Source organism: Pelodiscus sinensis, chromosome 25 (genome assembly GCF_052426305.1).
Source record: "Pelodiscus sinensis isolate ZL-2025 chromosome 25, ASM5242630v1, whole genome shotgun sequence".
NCBI lineage: Eukaryota > Metazoa > Chordata > Testudines > Trionychidae > Pelodiscus > Pelodiscus sinensis.
This window is the reverse complement of record NC_143076.1, coordinates 18,024,983-18,042,514: the sequence shown is the minus strand read 5'-3', so window position 1 is coordinate 18,042,514 and position 17,532 is coordinate 18,024,983. Positions and strand designations below refer to the sequence as shown.

General features: G+C 53.6%; 1 protein-coding gene across 1 annotated transcript; it reads right to left on the bottom strand.

Annotated features, from left to right (window-relative positions):
• Positions 1-453: 453 nt before the first annotated feature.
• HTR3A (5-hydroxytryptamine receptor 3A) lies at positions 454-17,186 on the bottom strand. The gene is made up of 9 exons (XM_075909264.2): positions 17,120-17,186; positions 9,253-9,419; positions 8,475-8,519; positions 7,335-7,444; positions 5,159-5,328; positions 4,438-4,598; positions 2,785-2,995; positions 1,363-1,596; positions 454-752 (listed from the first exon to the last, which is right to left on the bottom strand). Exons 1-9 carry the CDS (start codon positions 17,184-17,186, stop codon positions 454-456), a joined length of 1,464 nt encoding a protein of 487 aa, XP_075765379.2.
• Positions 17,187-17,532: the final 346 nt, after the last annotated feature.

The following is a 17,532-nucleotide window of genomic DNA, read 5'->3' as shown; positions in this document are numbered from 1 at the left end:
AGTCACCCTTGAAAGGTTCCAGTCATCTCAGTGGCCAGGAATGTCTGAACCTGGGAACCGTGCACCATCAGGCTCCCCTGATTCCTTCCCACCATCACCTGCTTCTGCCGTGTCTGGATGCACAGAGGGGCCAGCCTCTGTGTTGGGCCATTGCTCTCTGCTTCCTGATGGAAATGAGAGAGGGGTCGGAACGGGACTGGGGGAGGAAGGAATTGGAGCCTGGAGAGGGGTTAGGCCAAGGTTAGTGCTGGCTCAGGTTTAATCAAAGCTTGTTCATCTCTCAGCCTTGGTGGCTGGAGCCCTTCCACTCCTGTGCCAGTGCCGCCGAAGAGCAGTTAAACCCTGGATCGCTGTGTTTAGAATATACAGGGGAGCCCGTGGAGCTGGGAACGACCCCTTGAAAACGTGGCAATGGCGCATCCCGTCACTTGGGCCTGCGCGGGCCAGCAGGGCTCATGCATACTGCCAGACAGACCAGAGGGTGCCCAGCGTGATGCTGTAGGCCAGCACGGCCACCAGGTACGCCCGGAAGAGCAGCACGTCCAGCACGTAGCCCACTTGCAGCCACTCGCGGGCGATGTCCCGGAACTCGTCACGCTTCTCCAGGAACTGGCGGATGGCCGCGATCTCCTGCAGGATGCTGTCCGCCACCGGGGAGCTCTCTCCTGGCACCGGGGAGGCCGGCGCCGGCCTTGCGCCCGCCGCCCTCTCGAACTCACGGAGATTCTCGCAGCCGTAGTGGTTCTGCTTGTCTGCAGGAATGAGAGAGGATCCTGACTCTCAGAGGTCCTGGCATGTCCCTGCTGATGACACTGTCCCAGCGGAGGGGTTCGCAGCCCCCCTGCCCAGTGTCTGGCCCCAAACTCACCCCTTCGAGCAAACAGACACCAAGGGTTAAATCCAGTGAATCTGATCACTGACGGTCCCTTTTTTCTATGTGCTAGGCCAAGGAACTTGTGTTCTCCAGAGGGGTCATGCTCTGGGGCATTTGCCCTGAGACTGGCGGGGAACCCGGCCACTCCAAGTCAGTCACTGTCTCCCGAGTGGTGTGGCCCAAAGGGGATCCTCCTCTCCTGCTCCTTCATGTGCCCCATGGACTCCTTGGACAGAGCTGTTCCCCGGGCTCCCGCTGAGTGCTCTCATGTTTGGGGCTCAAGCCCTGAGAGGTTTGGGGCTCCACGCTGACTCCATTATGCAGGCTCAGGTGTTTTGCTGCCGCACAATGGTTCAGCTCCACCCAGGGAGCTGAGAGTTCTCCCTAATGCTGTGTGGCTTGTTCTCTCTACGGTGGCGATGGGAACATGCTGCGAAATGCCAGATTCCTGTGGCCCTGGCACCCTTCCCCAGGGCCCCGGCTCGTACCTGTGCTGTCGTCGTCCTCCGGGCGCCGGCTGATCTCGGAACTCTGGGTCCTGCTGGGGTAGAATTTCTTCCTGTTCCGGATGCAGAGCAGGATGGTGGCTCGTTCCAACACCAGGCGCTTGACCCAGTCGGGCACGTGAGGCTGCAGGTCCTGCTTGTGGACCAGGCGCACGATCAGGATGGTCTCCGTCAGGCTGATGACCAGCAAGGCCATGCACACGACAAAATAGACGCCTGGGGGGAGAAGGCCATGGCCGTCCACGTTCAGCAACGGTCAGTCTCTCGGCTAGCGCTGGGCACGGAATAGGGCTGGGCCAGGCTGAGCTCTCTGGTCACCTCTTTCCGTGAGGTTAGATCTTCCTCTTGCGCACTGGGACACCAGGCAGCTCAGCGAATCCCTTCAACTCTGGCCCAACCATCACTCTGGCTTTTCATGCCTACTTGCCCACCCCACAGCTCTAGCTGTGTCCCTCAGAGCACTGATACCCCTGTCCTGATACCCACCCTCCTCCCGCCAGTCCTCCAGGGGGGCCAACAGCCTTGCCGGCCCCTAGACAAAATGGGGGGGGCAGCTCCATGCTCCTGGAAGGTGCGGGGGTGGGGACAGCCAGCCATAGCACCACCCACACTGTGTCGCCTTCCCCCTGCCAGTCCTTAGCGCTGCCTGGAGAGCACTGCCTGGGCCTCTGGCAGCTATTTAAATGGGGCTCTGGCCATCCCAGCTGTGGCAGTAGCAGCATGGGTGACTGGGAGCCTTGGGCCCTTTTGAATTGCAGGACCTGGGGCAACTTGCAGTCCGCAAGTACACATGCATGCCCTGTAACTCTGACCCTCAGCAGACCCCGCTAGTCCAGCCTTGACCTCCCTAGCCCCACACAGCTCTGCCAGCACACCTCCAGCCTAACCCATCGCCCCTGTCTCCTGCTATCCCAGCTCTGGTCCTCTCCCTCCCACCCACCACCGCTCTGATACTGGGCCCCACATCCAACCTACCCCAAAGTTCCCTCTAATTTTTTCCAGACATATGTGGAATGCATTTTCTTATGTGCACTGATGGATGTGCACCACCAGTAGAAACACAAGCTGCCTGCTCAGGCACTGCGGGCACTGTGCTAATCAGCTGGGTAGCAGCCGAATCTCTCCTGGGTGGCCACCCAAGCACACATCTTATAGGGAACACTGAGCCACAGCCCCCCACTTTTGTCCAGTGCACTTTCCTACCAGCTCCTCTGTCCACACGGTTCAGCGGCCCCTGATTATCCCCACCCTGAACTTTGTGGCTCTGGACTCCGCGAGGGAGATGGATGCTGGCTTTCAATCGGGGATGTGTGAGCACCCAGGTAACCATGGTGACGGGGCTCGACCGCCGCACTAGCCAGCACCCCGACAGCAGACGGGGTGGCAGAGCGGGTGCTGTCGTACCTATCAGTGGGGTCCCGATGGCCGTGGCCGGCAGCGTGTCTGACACGATGATCAGGAAGACGGAGTAGCCCAGCAGCAGGGTGATCTTGAAGGAGACCCTCTCGCCACTGTCGGGCGGCAGGTAGAACCCCACGATGTCCATGACCATCAGGAAGATGCTGGGAAGCAGCAGGTTGACGGCGTAGAAGAGGGGGCGTCTCCGGATGACCACCTGCCAGCACAAGAGGGGAGGCACGTGGAGGGCCCCAGCAGGGAGTAAAGGCTAAACTGCCTGGCTCCCCCTCACCTCCTGGCCAGGCACCCATCAAAAACAACACGCCAAGAGCTTTGCAGGGAACCAGGGGTTTGGCTGCTGGGCTTCTAAGGCACCTCCAGCATCGGCCTCTCCACAACTGTCCCCCTCTCGGATGTCAGCAGCATTAGCCCCTTCTCACCCCGAGTGGGCTAATGCAGGAGCCCTGGTCTGGCTTCAAACAGGTGGCAATAGCTTGGCAGGGCCTCTGTGGAGCTGAGGTGTGTTACTCCCTTACTGCCCCCATTCTAAAGGTCGGGCCCAGGCCCGTGGACACAGCACAGACTGAGAGCCAGGGCATCCTACGCAGCTGGCCTGCCTTTCCGTCTCATCTGTGTCGCTGCCCCACCCGGGCGCACTCCGGGCTCCTCACAGATCATCACCAGCTGCCCAGTAAACCGAATGGTACGCCGCACACCAGCTGTGGCCGGGGTCCTTGGACCTTTGGCGCTGGAGAGCTTTAGAGCTCCGTGGCTGTGAGACGGCCCAGAAGCAGAAGAAACTGCTCTGCCCAGGAAGGGTGCCCCAGTTATGGAACCACGTCATGCTGGGGGAAATGGCCACTCATCTGGGTCAAATAAACAGATGGGGATTTGGTAGCAGCCTTCAACTCCCTGAAGGGGGGTTCCAGAGAGGATGGAGAGAGGCTGTTCTCAGTGGTGATGGATGGCAGAACAAGGAGCAATGGTCACAATTGGGGGAGGTCTAGTGTGGATATTTGGAAAAACTCTTTCCCTAGGAGGGTGGGGAAGCGCTGGGATGGGTTCCCTAGGGAGGGGGTGGCATCTCCATCCCTAGAGGTGTTTGTCTCGGCTTGACAAAGCCCTGGCTGGGTTGATTGAGTTGGGATTGTTCCTGCCTAGGGCAGGAGGCTGGACTTGATGATTCCTGAGGTCTCTGCCAGCCCTGGGATTCTAGGATCTATAATTCCAACAGGATCGGCGCTTACGCTCTGGGTGTGTTTTCTGGATGGTAGAGTAACTCTGGTTCAAACGGGGTGCTGAAGGGGGGCTTTGCTGTCTGTAGGCAGCAGTGGAGACAGCCACCCGGTAGGAGCCAGGCTGAGTGACCTCATTTGCCTCTTCCCAGTGAATCGGGTCCACTCAGTGCACCTCCCACCTAGGCTGCTCCCTCACTGTACAGTGTTCGCCTTGAGTCCTGCAACCGCCCTTGTAATCCCCAGCAGGGTACGCAGCTCGGCGCGTGCGGAAGGGTTCACTTAGCAACCCCTCTGCATCATCTACAGCCAGATGATCAATCGCACAAGAAGCAAGCAAACGGCACCCATTTGCCTTCTGCCTCTTGGGGCTTCCCCTGCTCCCGTTCTCCCCACACGTGCCCTGGCGGCGGAAGGCCCTTACGTAGAACTTCATCTCGGCGTAGCTGTCGCTGCCCTCCACGCTGAACTCCTGGAACTGGCTGAGTACGTAGAGGAGCTCCCACTCGCCCTGGTTCATGAAGACGCTCTTGTCGAATTTCACCAGCTCGGGCTGCCGCCACAGGGAGATGTTGATGTCACGGACTAGGGGGGTGGAAGAGAGGTGGGCATCATGGGTTGGGGCCCAAAGGGGGGACAGCCTCCCTCAGAAATGCTGCTACGCTGCCCAAGCCCCAAGCTGCCTTATAGCTTTGTGCATCTCCCTTCCAGCCCACGTTCCTCCTTGTTCTCTAGGACGGACCGTCCTGAGTACGTTCCCTATGTACTAGGGCCAGTTAGTGGGGCGAGGCATCACCTGCACGGAACCAGCATGTTCCCAGGGGCTGGGATTGCTCCAGGTCAACCTGTGCCCTGCTAGCTCTCCCCACGCCTTGCCCCTCCTTGGGCTGGAGGCAGCAGCACTACAAGCTAAGCCCAGGCTGCCTGTGCCAGTGAGACCCTGCTGGTCGGGGCGGGGGCATACTGTAGTGGAAACGGTGCCTTTTACGAGGTCCATGGGAACAGAACTGAGACCCACCAAGTGGCTGCAAGCTCTGGAGTCCCAGACAAGGTCATATTGACCTCCTGGGGGCTGTCCCGAGCCCTCCCCTCCCATCCCTGGAGGGCTTGGTGCAGCGGGGATGGTCGGGACACCTGCCACGTACTGTTGTGCAGCCAGCTGGTGAAGGTGAGCGAGCAGTTCTGCACGTCGAAGGGGAAGTTGTAGATGTCCAGGCTGCAGGCAGTCACCACCTGGATGGGCTTGAGGTTCTTGACCTCCCCATGGGAGCGGACATAGACGTACGGGATGTCCGGGGACTTGCCCATGTCCACGCTGATGGAGACGCCAAGTAGGATCCATCCCCGTCAAAGAGAAGAAGAAAAGGCAGAGCCCTCTGGTGAAATGCCAGTGTGCTGCAGTGACTGGGAGCATCCCGAGTCGGTGACAGCTCAGCATGTTTCTCTATTGGGAACGGGAGCAACTGTGACACCCCTAGATGTGACCCTCGGGTTCCTGGCAGGGTGTTGGGCAGACAAAGCTCAGACTGGATAGCAGCATGAGCCCACACAGAAGTCTCTGTTGAGAGCCTGTTGCTGCCGGCTGACTCCTGCCCAGGAGCTGAGCAGCCCAACCTATCCCTTAGCCAAAGAAACCTTCCAGGTTATTGGCTCTGTGAAGCCATCTCTTCTCTCCAGTGTAAACCCCCCCCTTCAGTTCCCCAGCGTCACCCCCACTCAGCCAACCTATCGCTCCAAAGTCTCAATGGACGACACGCCTCTTTGGATGGCTAGCGCTACAGTGCAAGGCTGGATGTACAGCTCCAGCCCGGCACAACATGTCTGTGCTTTGAACAGGTAGGAGTCTGCCATAGTCGAGGGTGTTTCCTAGGATTGTTCCTGTGCTACAGCTTCCTCTTGTTGTCACTTCAAACCACGGAAGGGTTTGCTTGTGCCAAGACAATGGGATGTGCCTAGAATGGGACTGTTCATAAAGGCAAAGAGAAAAGAGACAGAATCCCACCTCCCATCCAGAACTGCCCGAGCCCCCCCTCCGGTGCCTGTTAGGGAGGCCGGGGGAGAGAAAGGACTGAACCTCCTGGCCACCACCAATTCATACAGGGACGTTGCTGGCTGTTCCCCTTCGCTAGAGGGGAACAGCCAACATCCCTCACTCTGGCTGGGGAGTGCAGGGGGCAGATAAATCTGGACCTGCCCCAGCTGGGGGACATGTACCCTTCCCCAGCTGTGCACCCTGGAGCTGCAGCAGCCATGGAGAGGCGCTTCTCACCTGGCCACAAGCTGCTGAGGTAAGTGAGAGCTGGGGTTGTCCTCTCTCCCTAGGGCAGCCTGCATCCAGAACCCCTCCGCCTCGGCCCCACCCCAGCGCCATGATACAAAGGGAGCACGGGCACTTGTATGTTCCATAAAACTGCTTGTCTGAAGGACCCGCACCAAGCAGCCCGTCTGGTCCCTTCCCCAAAGAAGCTCCTACACAGTCAAAGGACAGACCTGTCGTGCAATGGTTCCCCATGGTGACCAAGCTCTCGGCCATGTCTGGGAACAGTGGGTTTCTGTCTGTCACACGGTTATCAATACCCCACAGGAGAGCTGTGTCCTGAGTCTTCCCAGCCAGCAGGGGTGGGAAAGGCCTCGAGGAGGCGGGAAGGGGCTAGTGAGCCAGTAGCTGGGGATTAATTTTGATTGGTTCTGGTTTTGTCTTTGGAAACAAAGGGAGGGCAATGACTTTAGCTGGGGGGCTCTGATTGGTTGTTTTTTGGGGGGAGGGAGTTGGTGAGTTTGAGACAGGCCTATACATTTGCAGTTTGTTAGCATTACCAGAGGCCATTCTGAATGGACCGGCTCCCTCTGCTTCATCCAGGGGACACCTCGCTGAAGTTATCCCGCTGCACAAAGCAAAGCCGTAAAGTTTTTACGGGCGGCGGGTGCCTGCGCTCGTGAAAGCTTCTTACGTCCTAGCAGAATAGCGATGGGGAAGAACAATAGATTTCTTTCCTGAGGAAGTGTTGGCAGTTCTGCAGCTGCCCCTGCATTGTGTTTCCTGTACAAAACCTTCCGCTGAAGATCTGAATTCCTCCCCAAATGCACCCCGGGTAATTATGAACATTTATAGTTCGCCAGCATTGGAAATGTCCCAACTCTGAGCTATTCCCATCTGCAGTGTGCGGGATGTGGGGATATTGCCAGCTCTGTGCAAAGCAGCAGCAGTGCTGGGAATATCAAGTGGGATGTGAACTTGCGGGGAAGAGGAGAGAGAGTTAAATCTCACAGCTTTCTTCTGGGGCCTGGTAGGCAGGAGTCCAAGAACTTGGCTGCACTTACAACTCATTGATGAGGATGTCCGGCACCCAGATGCTCTCAGTGGGGAGGGACAGCTGGGTGATGTTATCAAAGTCCTCTGGGTTCCACCTGAGAAACTCGTCAATCCAGTGCTGCAGAAGTCAGATAAGAGGGGACTTAAGCAGGCGGATCAATTCCAGGCCAGTGGCCCATAGGTGCATTCCCCGCCTCTGGCAGGAGTCTTAGATACAAAGCAAGGCGACTCTTTCCAATTATGGGACTTGCCCCGCTGTACAAAGCTTTCAGTATTCACCCGTTCCCCTCTAATCCTACAGCCGCTTGTTATCCTCCAGTGGTTTCCACCTCGCTGCCCTAAGCTGGGCAATTTATTGTCCGTGTGCCCATTCTCAGAACCAGAGGGTGCTGGGTTTTACGTGCTGGCTTCACCATGCATACGGGGATGTCTCCTTGGTGCAGGAGCAAGCCTGTGCATGGTTTTAATCTTCTGGAGCCTCTGTGGATATATTAGCGTCCCAGCTATTTGTCTGGCTGCATTCATTTGGGGAAGGACTTAGGGGAGCTGATAGCTAGCAAGAGTTCTTAGGGCTCTCCCAACCAGGCAGATGCATAGCCAACGACAAAAGGAAGGTGTACTCGGGGAGCTCTGGGGGAAAAGAAAATGAGGAGAATAGGGATTCCCAAGAGATCCCCCATTGATTCCAATGTCCCACTATGCTCTTTCTATCCTGGACCCTGGGGAGTGGAAGGAAACTCCTACCTCTCCATATGAGGGAAAGGGGAGTGGAGATACAAGTTGGTAGCTGGCCAAGTCGTCACTGTCAAGTGATGGCTGGTTGAGCTACAGACACTCCCGAGTGGCCTTCAATGAAGCAGGCAACATGTCTTCCTTCACAGAGCCATTGACAATTTCCAACAGAAAGTCCTGATGGGCCAGCACCGGCCAAGAAGCACCCAGAAGCACCTGGTTCCTGAGCACAGGTTGCTGCATGCAGCATGCTCAACGGCTGCCTGAGAACTCGCCACGTTACTGTGGGTGCCCCAGCTGCAGAGCTAAACGCTACTGACCGTGGAAAGGACCTGGAGAAGTCCCGCCAAAGGAGAAGGGACGAGTAACCCGTTAAACCGGGGCTTTGTAAAGCTGGGAGGCTCCCAGCCACTCACCTGCTGGTACCAGATGTAGGTTGTCAGCACCTGATTTTTTTCATCCTGTTGGAAATAAAAAGCAAAGGTGAAATTGACAAAGGGTGTTTGTGTCTGAGACCGGCATTCGCTGCTGCTCACGGAGGGGGCCCGATGTTATCAGGAAGGGCTGGGATACGAATGAGATCAGATTCCAGATGTCAGTGAGGAGACAAGGGTAGAAGACAAGGAGACGGCAAAGGGTAACAAGCAAAAGAGCCTCTGATTGTGGATCCCTTGGGGCACTGAGGGACTTTACGTTCTTCCACTTCCCCCCCAGAAGGCCTGGCTGTCCTCTCACTGACCTCCAGATACAGCCATTGGTCTAGCACCTTTTAAAGCAAACTTCGGAATACGGGGCGTGCCTGGAGCGTCTCTGATTTCCCCCGAGAGGCCCGGCATTCTACCTCCGCATCCACACCTGGCTGGCTTCTGAGGTCGAGCTTTTCTGGCCTGGTGCATTGAATGTTATTGAAATACACCCAGGCCATGTTTTCAAATCCCATCTGTGAGTGGGGGGCTGAGCGCTTTGGAACCCCACACCTTTAATGAAGTACCGCCGGGGTTTGAGCCCTCGAAGACGTGGTGCCAAGTGATTGGCCCTAGTTTACCGAAATGGGATGCGTCCCCTCACTTCACCCTGGGTGTGGAAAAACTTAGCGACATGTGAACCGTCCCCAGGCTAAGCGGTACCTTCCCCCAGTCCTCAGCCTCAGACATACGAGGTCTGTGGGGCTCAGTGGCCACGCAGAGGACTTACCACGCTGAGGATGGCATAGACCATGACATCGATGGCTACGTTGGTTGTTCTTCTCCAGTCCTGAACTGGACGGACGCCCTTTTTGTAATGAGTCAGCAGGTAGTCGGAGAGCTGGAGTAAGGCTGGCTTGGTGCCGTTCCAAGTTGTCTTGTTCCCTTTCCGACTGGCTAAGGGGGAGAAAATGACATTTGTCCTGGACTCTTTTCTGGGTGTGAACCTTATCAGTACGTCCCTTGTCTCTCCATGTGGCTGCATCATCTACACCAAGTTAAGTGACTTGGCTCGGGGAAAGCGGTAGGCTTGCCAGACGCTTTCACCAAAAATCCCGAACACGGCAGGAAAAGGACTTGGTTGAGCAAAAAAAAAAAAGGGGGGGAGACAAAACTTGTTGATCAAAAAAAACCCAAGGAGACGAAAGAACAGGAGAACAAAAAGAAACACCTTTAAGAATCACCGCGCTCCTCACTTCCCCCCGCTCACGCCAGTCGCTGCAGGGGAAAAATGTCCCCATCAGCTTTCCATCCAAGAAAAACAGAATATACCAGACATTTTACAAAAATTGGACACCTGGCAACCCTAATCCCGCCCCGGACTGGCTCCATGTGACTCCTGACAAGGAGAGAACAGTGAAATACTGCATTGGCTCATCGTGGGGTGCATGGGCTAGGTGCAACGGGGCAGCTTGCCTTGTGGGCAGCAGAGCCTGGGGCTAAGCCAGCCCTGATTACACGACCGGCCCCAGCTGGGGGAACCAGGTGATTCCAGTACGAAAGGAGCGGGAAGCGGCAGGGAAGGGGACGCGAGGGCTGCAGACGCTGCAGGGTGCAAGAAAACGCCTGCAGGACTCCTTCCGCAGGAGAAGAGCTCAGAATCAGGGGAGAGCAAGACGGTTCTCCAGGCAGACAGGCCTGGGACAGGCCCTATCCAAACAGGGAAGAGACTGCAGTAGCCCAGCTGGAAAGGGCGGTGGAGGAGGACGTACTCCAGACAGGCGGTGCTGAGGAGCAGGATGCAGGCATGTCGGGAGGTGGGGGATGTGCCCCCCTGCGGCGGGGATGCAGACTGAGTTTGCGCCCTGTCAAAGGCTCTGTGCTGGTTTGGCTGAGGAGGGAGACACTAAATTGGGGTTGGAGCCTGGACGGCCGTCCTGTACCCACAACACTAGAATCATAGAACCATAGAGCTGGAAGAGACCCCAGGAGCCATCAAGTCCGGCCCCCTGCCCAAGGCAGGACCAATCCCAACTAAATCAACCCAGCCAGGGCTTTGTCAAGCCGAGACTTAAACACCTCTAGGGACGGAGATTCCACCCCCTCCCTAGGGAACCCAGCCCAGTGCTTCCCCACCCTCCTAGGGAAATAGTTTTTCCTAATATCCAACCTGGACCTCTCCCACCGCAACTAGATGAGACTCTCGTGGGGATTGTTTGAACTACCTATAAACTGTAGGTTCTCCAAGGGCTCTGAGGAGGGGAAACCGAGGCAGGGTTCTTAGCAACCTCTGCCCCAAAGGGGCCCTTTGGTGGTGGCTGCCTGCTTTACCAATGGGAACAGAATTTACCACAAGGCTGACTGTCAGATTAAAGTTGTAATTTGTGTTTTCTTTGCAAAAGGCCACCCTCCTCGCTCAGTGGCTGGGGAGCTCCAAGCCCTGTTTCCTTGGCTGTGGGAGGGAGCTGGGTGCAAGGTGCCATGTGAAGGACTCGTGGCTCCCAGGTCTGTTTATCTCCTGGTTCAGGGCAGAGGAGAGGCTGCTCAGGCCTGGGGAACACACCTGAACCTCTTTAATCCGGCACTGCTGGGAAACAGGGTTTGCCAGATTGCAGATTTTGCCAGGCCAGGGAGGGAATGGCAAAATCTGGTACCTGTGTCCCCGGCCGCTCCCAGGTACCAGCCTCCACTGCTATGGGAGTGGCAGGGGAAAACCTTCCAATTGAGAGCATTGCTGCACTGCCAGCGCCACAGCCAGGGGGGCGGGGGAGCAGTAGCATGCAGAGCCATTTCCGCCATGGCCTGTCCATGCCCTGGGTGTTCCCAAATTAGGGACACCCCGAGTAAAATTTCCCTGAGTGTTTTTAAATAATTTTTGCCCTGGGAAGTAGAAGGGGCAGGAGTAGGGGAAAGATGCTGAAGGAAAAACCAAGGTGTTTACCTCTTGGTTTGATTTTTAGAGTGTATCTGTGTGCCCCGAAGGCCTGACCCAAAGCCCACTAAAATCAATGGCAGTCTTAGCATGGACTTCAGTTGATGTTGGATCAGGTCCTGAGAGCTTCATACACTGCAAAGGCTTCCAAGTGGTCCTAGCCAAAGATTTCGCTTCCAGACTCTCTTGGAAAGCAACAGCAGAGCAGCTGGTTTGCCTGGATATCTGTCAACTATCCATTCCTTGGCTGGTTTCACGCTGCCCGGCCCCCCCACTCAGCTGTGAGGCGGGGACCGTTTAAGGTCTTGCTCGTGCACCACTGAAGTCAATGGGAGCCTCGGCAAACCCTAGGAGCCTACGTTTTCTGCAAGCCGCCTCCACGCAGCATCCTGGTGTTCCTTGCTGCTCGGCAGACATGCTAGCTGGGCTCCTCCTCACCTTCGGTGTTGAGCTGACCCAAGGAAAGGAGCTGCGGCTTGCAGCTCTTCTACCAGCCAGAGAAGCGCTAGCAGAGCTTGTGTGATTAAAAACGAAGGAGGGGCCCGTTGCAAGTTGCGATCGCTGTGACTCCCCCGCCTTAGCAGGCTCGTAATGAAACGCTGCTCCCGGTGTGAGGCCTTCACACCAATCAGTCACAATATTACTGTTAAACCTTCACAACGAGTCCGGCGGTAGGGTGGGGGGAGGGACTGCGAGAGAGTGAATTTCCAGGCGCTGGTCCTCATCGAAGGGCTGCATTTAAAGAGGCATGGCTTGGTTGGTTTGTTCTTGCCGAGGGAAAGCTTTTTCAGATAGTGGAGGAAAAATGTGAAGAGCAAGGACAGTTTGGGGTTGAAGTGCTGGTCTGGGACTTCCAGAGATTTAGCTTCAAGTTCTCCCCCTGCCACAGAATCCCTGTGTGACCCTGGGCAAATCACTTAATTTGGGTCTGTTTTCTATCTGTAAAATTGGGGCAATGATCCTTCCTTATTTCCTTCCACGCCAAATGCAGTAAGAGTAACTGGTGGGGGATAGGTTTACTGTACCCCTGCCAGTACCTGTCCTGGAGAAAGGGGTTTGAACCCTTTCACCAGAGATGTGCTCATCTCGTAGTTAACTAGCCATACTCGTTAGTATTTAGACTTGATGGTATCTTGAAAGTCGGGTCTCTAAAACATCCCACAAGCTCTCTGCATTAATGCTGTGAGTATTAATCGCATAATAGATTGTCCTCACACCTCTGGGCAACATTCCTGTTTGCAAGGCAACTTGGGAAGTGAAAGTCCAGTCAACGCCTCAGAGCCATCTTTTCAGTTCAGCCTGCAAACATGGCCAACTAACACCAGAGCACAATTCCTATGGAATCAGAGGAGCTCGTTGGAACAGATCTCTAGGAACTTGAGAGAAGCTGCCTAGAAATGGACCTTTCATCTTTTAACAAACAAAAATGCTTTACATAGGGCCTACAATGCCTCCAAGTTAGGGCTCAGACCAGCCCATCCCCCGGTCTGTGTAAGGCAAAAGAGGATGAGAAAAACACATGAGAGCTGCAGAAGGAAAAGAGGCTGTTTGTGCTGTAGATTCTGTTGCCCTCTCTTCCAAATGGGCCTTAATGGTGCAGCTGGTCAAAGCTGGCTCACGAAGGTTTGCTTTTGAGGCCTGCCTTGCCAGATTCTGTGTTTGCAGTGGTGTTGTAGCCATGTGGATCCCAGCATGTTAGACAATGTGGGTAAGGCAAGATCTTTTATTGGGCCAACTTCGGTGGTGAAAGACGCATGCTCCAAAGAGTTTTTCTTCAGATCAGGTCTGTGTACATTCAAAAGAGGAGAGAATTTGGAAGAATTTACCTACATCAGTAGGTAACCTAGCCTGGGGGTGAGTGTGCGTGCACATACGTGTAAAATAAATAAAGCTGGGTGGGAAATACATTTCCCAAACTGAGAATAATTCAAAATTTGATTTTTTTTCATCCAAAATCACAAATGTTCCCAAATCAGCCTCCTCCATCAAATGGTCAGGTGACTCAAAGAGTTTAGCAGCGACCGTTCTGAAACAATTCAGTTTTCTCTTTTCCTGCTTGAATTAGCTTAAAGTTGGAAATGGAACCTGGAAAATTGGCATTTTTTGTTTCAAAAATGTCAAAACTTGGACAAGTTTAAAACGTCTTCTTTCAAGGCTCACTAGCACTTTTTGGATAAGTAGGCTTTTTTCATACAAATGCCATTGCTCAAAAAAAAAATCCTGATTTTCTTTAGTGTTTCATGAGCATGCCTTGCCTGGTTCCAGAGGGTGTTTCTAACTCAAGCCATTGCTGTACTGCAACATGCATACTGCTAGTTTTTGCATGCTTAGCCCTTGTCTGACTCTTGCACAAGAAGATTTACAGTACGGCGTGGTAAGAGAGGGCTTCTTGCGCAACAGCTATGCTCTTTTTCAGGTGTAAGCCCTCTTGCGCAGGGGCTCTTGCAGAAAAGGGCAGTGTGGACACTGGGTGGGGGTTTCTTGTGCAAGAAAGGCCTATGGCTAAAATGGCCATCGGAACATTCTTGCGCAAGAGAGCGTCCACACTACCATGGATGCTCTTGCGCGAAAGCACACCTCACACATGGCAGCGTGGACACTTGCGCAAGATACTGCCAGTGTAGACATAGCCTAGGTGTGTGGGTTACATCTACACAGCACTTATTTCGAAAGACAGTGCTCTTCCTCCGATTTCCCTTATTCCTCCTACACTGAGGGTTACAGGAGTCAGAATAAGAAGTCCTCCAGCTTGACTGTATTTTGACATTATTTTGAAATAACGGCCTGCTGTGTAGACGTGGACTACGTTATTTCAGAATAGGGTTGCAGTGTAGATGTACCCTTTTGGGGAGTTTCACCTTTGAGCCTTTCCCTTTTGCAGGCAATTTTGGGATGAGAAAAGGCCAGCCCAGCTCTTCAGCAGTGTTGCTGCTGGACAGCTCCCAGCGCAGCTGCCAGGAGCTTCAGCAGGAAAGGGAAGCCAGGATGCAGAGATTTCTCCCCCCCCCCTCCCCCCCCCAAGCCTAGAGAGTGAGAACCGGTACAGGTGGCTAGGAGACGACTTGACATTTAGGGTGAAAACTACCCCAGTGCTGAGAAGTCAGCTTCCATCCTGTGAGTGGCGGGTTGGCCTTGTAGCCCCTTTTTCCATTCGATTGGAGTCTTCAATCCATGAGGACAGGGGACTGGACTCGATGACCTCTCGAGGTCCCTTCCAGTCCTAGTATTCTATGATTCTATGATTCAAGCACAGACCTTTGTTGCTGAACTATGCAAATCAAATCAACCACAGTCTTTTTTCCAGAAACGAGAGCCTGAAACATACACCTTTGCAAGTTCATTGCATTTCTAAGGAAAGACCAAGGTCTGATTTGATGGGATTCTGCCCCCCACCCCTCTTTGCCTACATATCTGAGGAGAAATCCTCATTTTTCTGCATCAGTTTCGCTAAACAAAGAAGCTGCCTTTTTCCTTCCAAGTGTTTTCTATTGTGGCTTCATGCACAGGTCTCCTGTGTGGAGAAATGAGACATATTAAGGCGAGTTTCCCTAGAAGCGCGGCACTGTTGGCACGTTGCTACTCCTACCCCTGGGCTCCTGAAGGCAAATTGAGTTTTCAGTAGCCCTGTAGCTCGTCTCATTGTCGGATGAAAAAAGAGAAATTGTCAGATGTCATCTAATCCTGTCTCTTGTCTCCCAGTGTGTAGGAGAAGGTGTAAACCCCCAGCGATACATAGCAAATGCTTGGAGATGTGTATAAAGCAGGATCCATGGGGGTGATTTTTTTCCTTCAAGCTTCCTGCTGATGTTGTTTCTAAAACTCTGTGTTTCCTTGAGTGGCCAGGTGCGCTTAGGAACAGACCCATGGAGAGGGGTGCTCAGAAGAAGGGAATGGAAGGGAAAACAGTCCAGCTCCTCATCTCTAGTGGGCTTGGCAGCACACTGAAGAAGGAGGGTAAGTGCCCAAAGCTGATTAGTCATTTTCAAGCCAGATGCTAAAAGTAGACTTGGCACTAAGGTGAGGCTGGGCGAGGATGGGGTCTGTATTATGTGTGGAATGGAATTGGAAATAGCATTGCCTGGCATGGGAGGACATGTGGGAGCCAGGTGCACAGCACAGAAGGAGGGTGCACATGTCTGCATGCACAATGATGTATAAAGGCATTCGTGTCTCTGAGAAATTCTTGCTGTTGATGGTGAGTTTCCTCGGTCACCCTGTGGTTTTTGTAGGGGCGGGGGAGGGGAGTGGGGTTTCTCTCTAGCCCCAGCTTTCAAAGTGAACAACGCCATGAACAATGTTGGTGGCTGGAGGGGTTTAAGATGGGACATTTGCTTTTCGTGGAGCAGCCCATTAGTGAAGCATGAAGTGATTCGGGCGGGAAGGGGCCAGCATTCAGCTGCCTGCTGCATCCTCTGCTGTCTAGGTTGGGTTCTGGCCTTGTTAGACCACTTCTGGGACAGTGGTTTCCTAGCTGATCTCACTTTTTGCTCTGTCGTTGTGTTTCTCTCCCACATCCCCATTAAATATATTTGGGGCCCGCTGGTAAAAAATCCACTGAGGCTGATTACTTCTCTTGAACTATGCTGGTGTCCCTGGCCTCTGTTTGGCAGAGGCTGGAGAAGGATGGCAGGAGACAAATCGCTTGATCATTGTCTTCGGTCCACCCTCTCTGGGGCACCTGGTGCTGGCCACTGTCGGTAGACAGGCTACCTGGCTAGATGGATCTTTGGTCTGACCCAGTACGGCCGTTCTTATGATTTACTCCAGCTCAGAATCAGATCCTCTCCTTCCTGGATTTGTCATTGATTACTCATGACAACAATTCCTTCCTTCCCTCTTTTGTGGCTTTGCTCTAATGATAAACTAGTGCGTGAGTTTGGGGGGCCAGAAATGATGGTCAATGAAAGAGTATTTCCAACCTGCCTTTAAAGGAAATCCCAGCTATCCCCTTACAACTGCATGCGTACCTGAATGTTGCTTCCCTTGCTCAGAAAAGTGCACAAAAACAATAAATAATCATTCCTAATTAATCACGGACAGATAGCTGTAGAAGTCTGTGTTGTTTGGAAGTAGGAGCATGGAAAAACAAGCCCAGCAGCTGTTTTGTTAACTGGCATTGGAAAAAATGCAGTCCTATGTTATGAAAAACAAAGCATTTGTAGTGATAGAAATGTAGCCGTGTTAGTCTGGTGTAGCTGAAACAAAAAACAGGACTATGTAGCACTTTAAAGACTAACAAGATGGTTTATTAGGTGATGAGCTTACGTGGGCATCTGTAGGGAATCTATTTACCCAGCTCAAACACTTGGGCAACAGGTTCCAAACGGATACATAAATCACTGTGTTCACTCTCCACTTTTAAATTCTCTCTCACTGAACAAGTTTAAACTTTTCAACTCTGCAGCCTTTTAACCAGCAAGTCTACAGCTGAGTGGTACTAAAACACCCTTTTAGCCTGTCACACCGGCTAGTGCTTATTTCTCTACTTCAGAGCCTGACCTGCAATTGTGGTATTCCTATGAACTTGCAGCATCACTTAACCTTTTCCATAACCTGGGCGGAGGGTTTCCCCCTTTTTCAGGCTGTACGGACCATTGGTTTCAGAAAGAAATGCATGAAATAGTCCAAACCAAGGTACCAGGTTTGTGTTAAAACACTCCTTAGAGAAGCCCCCTTCACCTTCCCATAAGTTTTCTTACCTTCACTTTCCCGTAAGTTTCCTTACCTTCACTTTGAAACTTGAAAGTGAACAGCAGCAGGGCAAGAAATGCCCAAGGAACAGACGATGTCATGGCTTTGATCCAGAGGGTCGCAGTCTTTCTTTGCTCCTCTTCCCAACGACTCCACACGTAGGACTGAGTCTTCTGGTTTTCCTCCGCTGGCTCTCCTTTTCTACTCTCCCAACTCTCCCCCTTCTCCCGCCCTTCTATCCTTCCCTCTGCAGAGAAAGGGAACCGCGTCAGGGCAGCAGGTATACCTTTTCCTTTCTTCCCCCCAGCGGTCAGGTTTTTGAAAATGCCTAATTAATCTTGCAATCAGACTCCTCTGCTGCATCCAGTTTCAGGCTGAGAGGATAAAAAAAAAAGGAACACACCCACCCCGACTGATGTCACACAGGACAAATGCACAGTGCCTTTC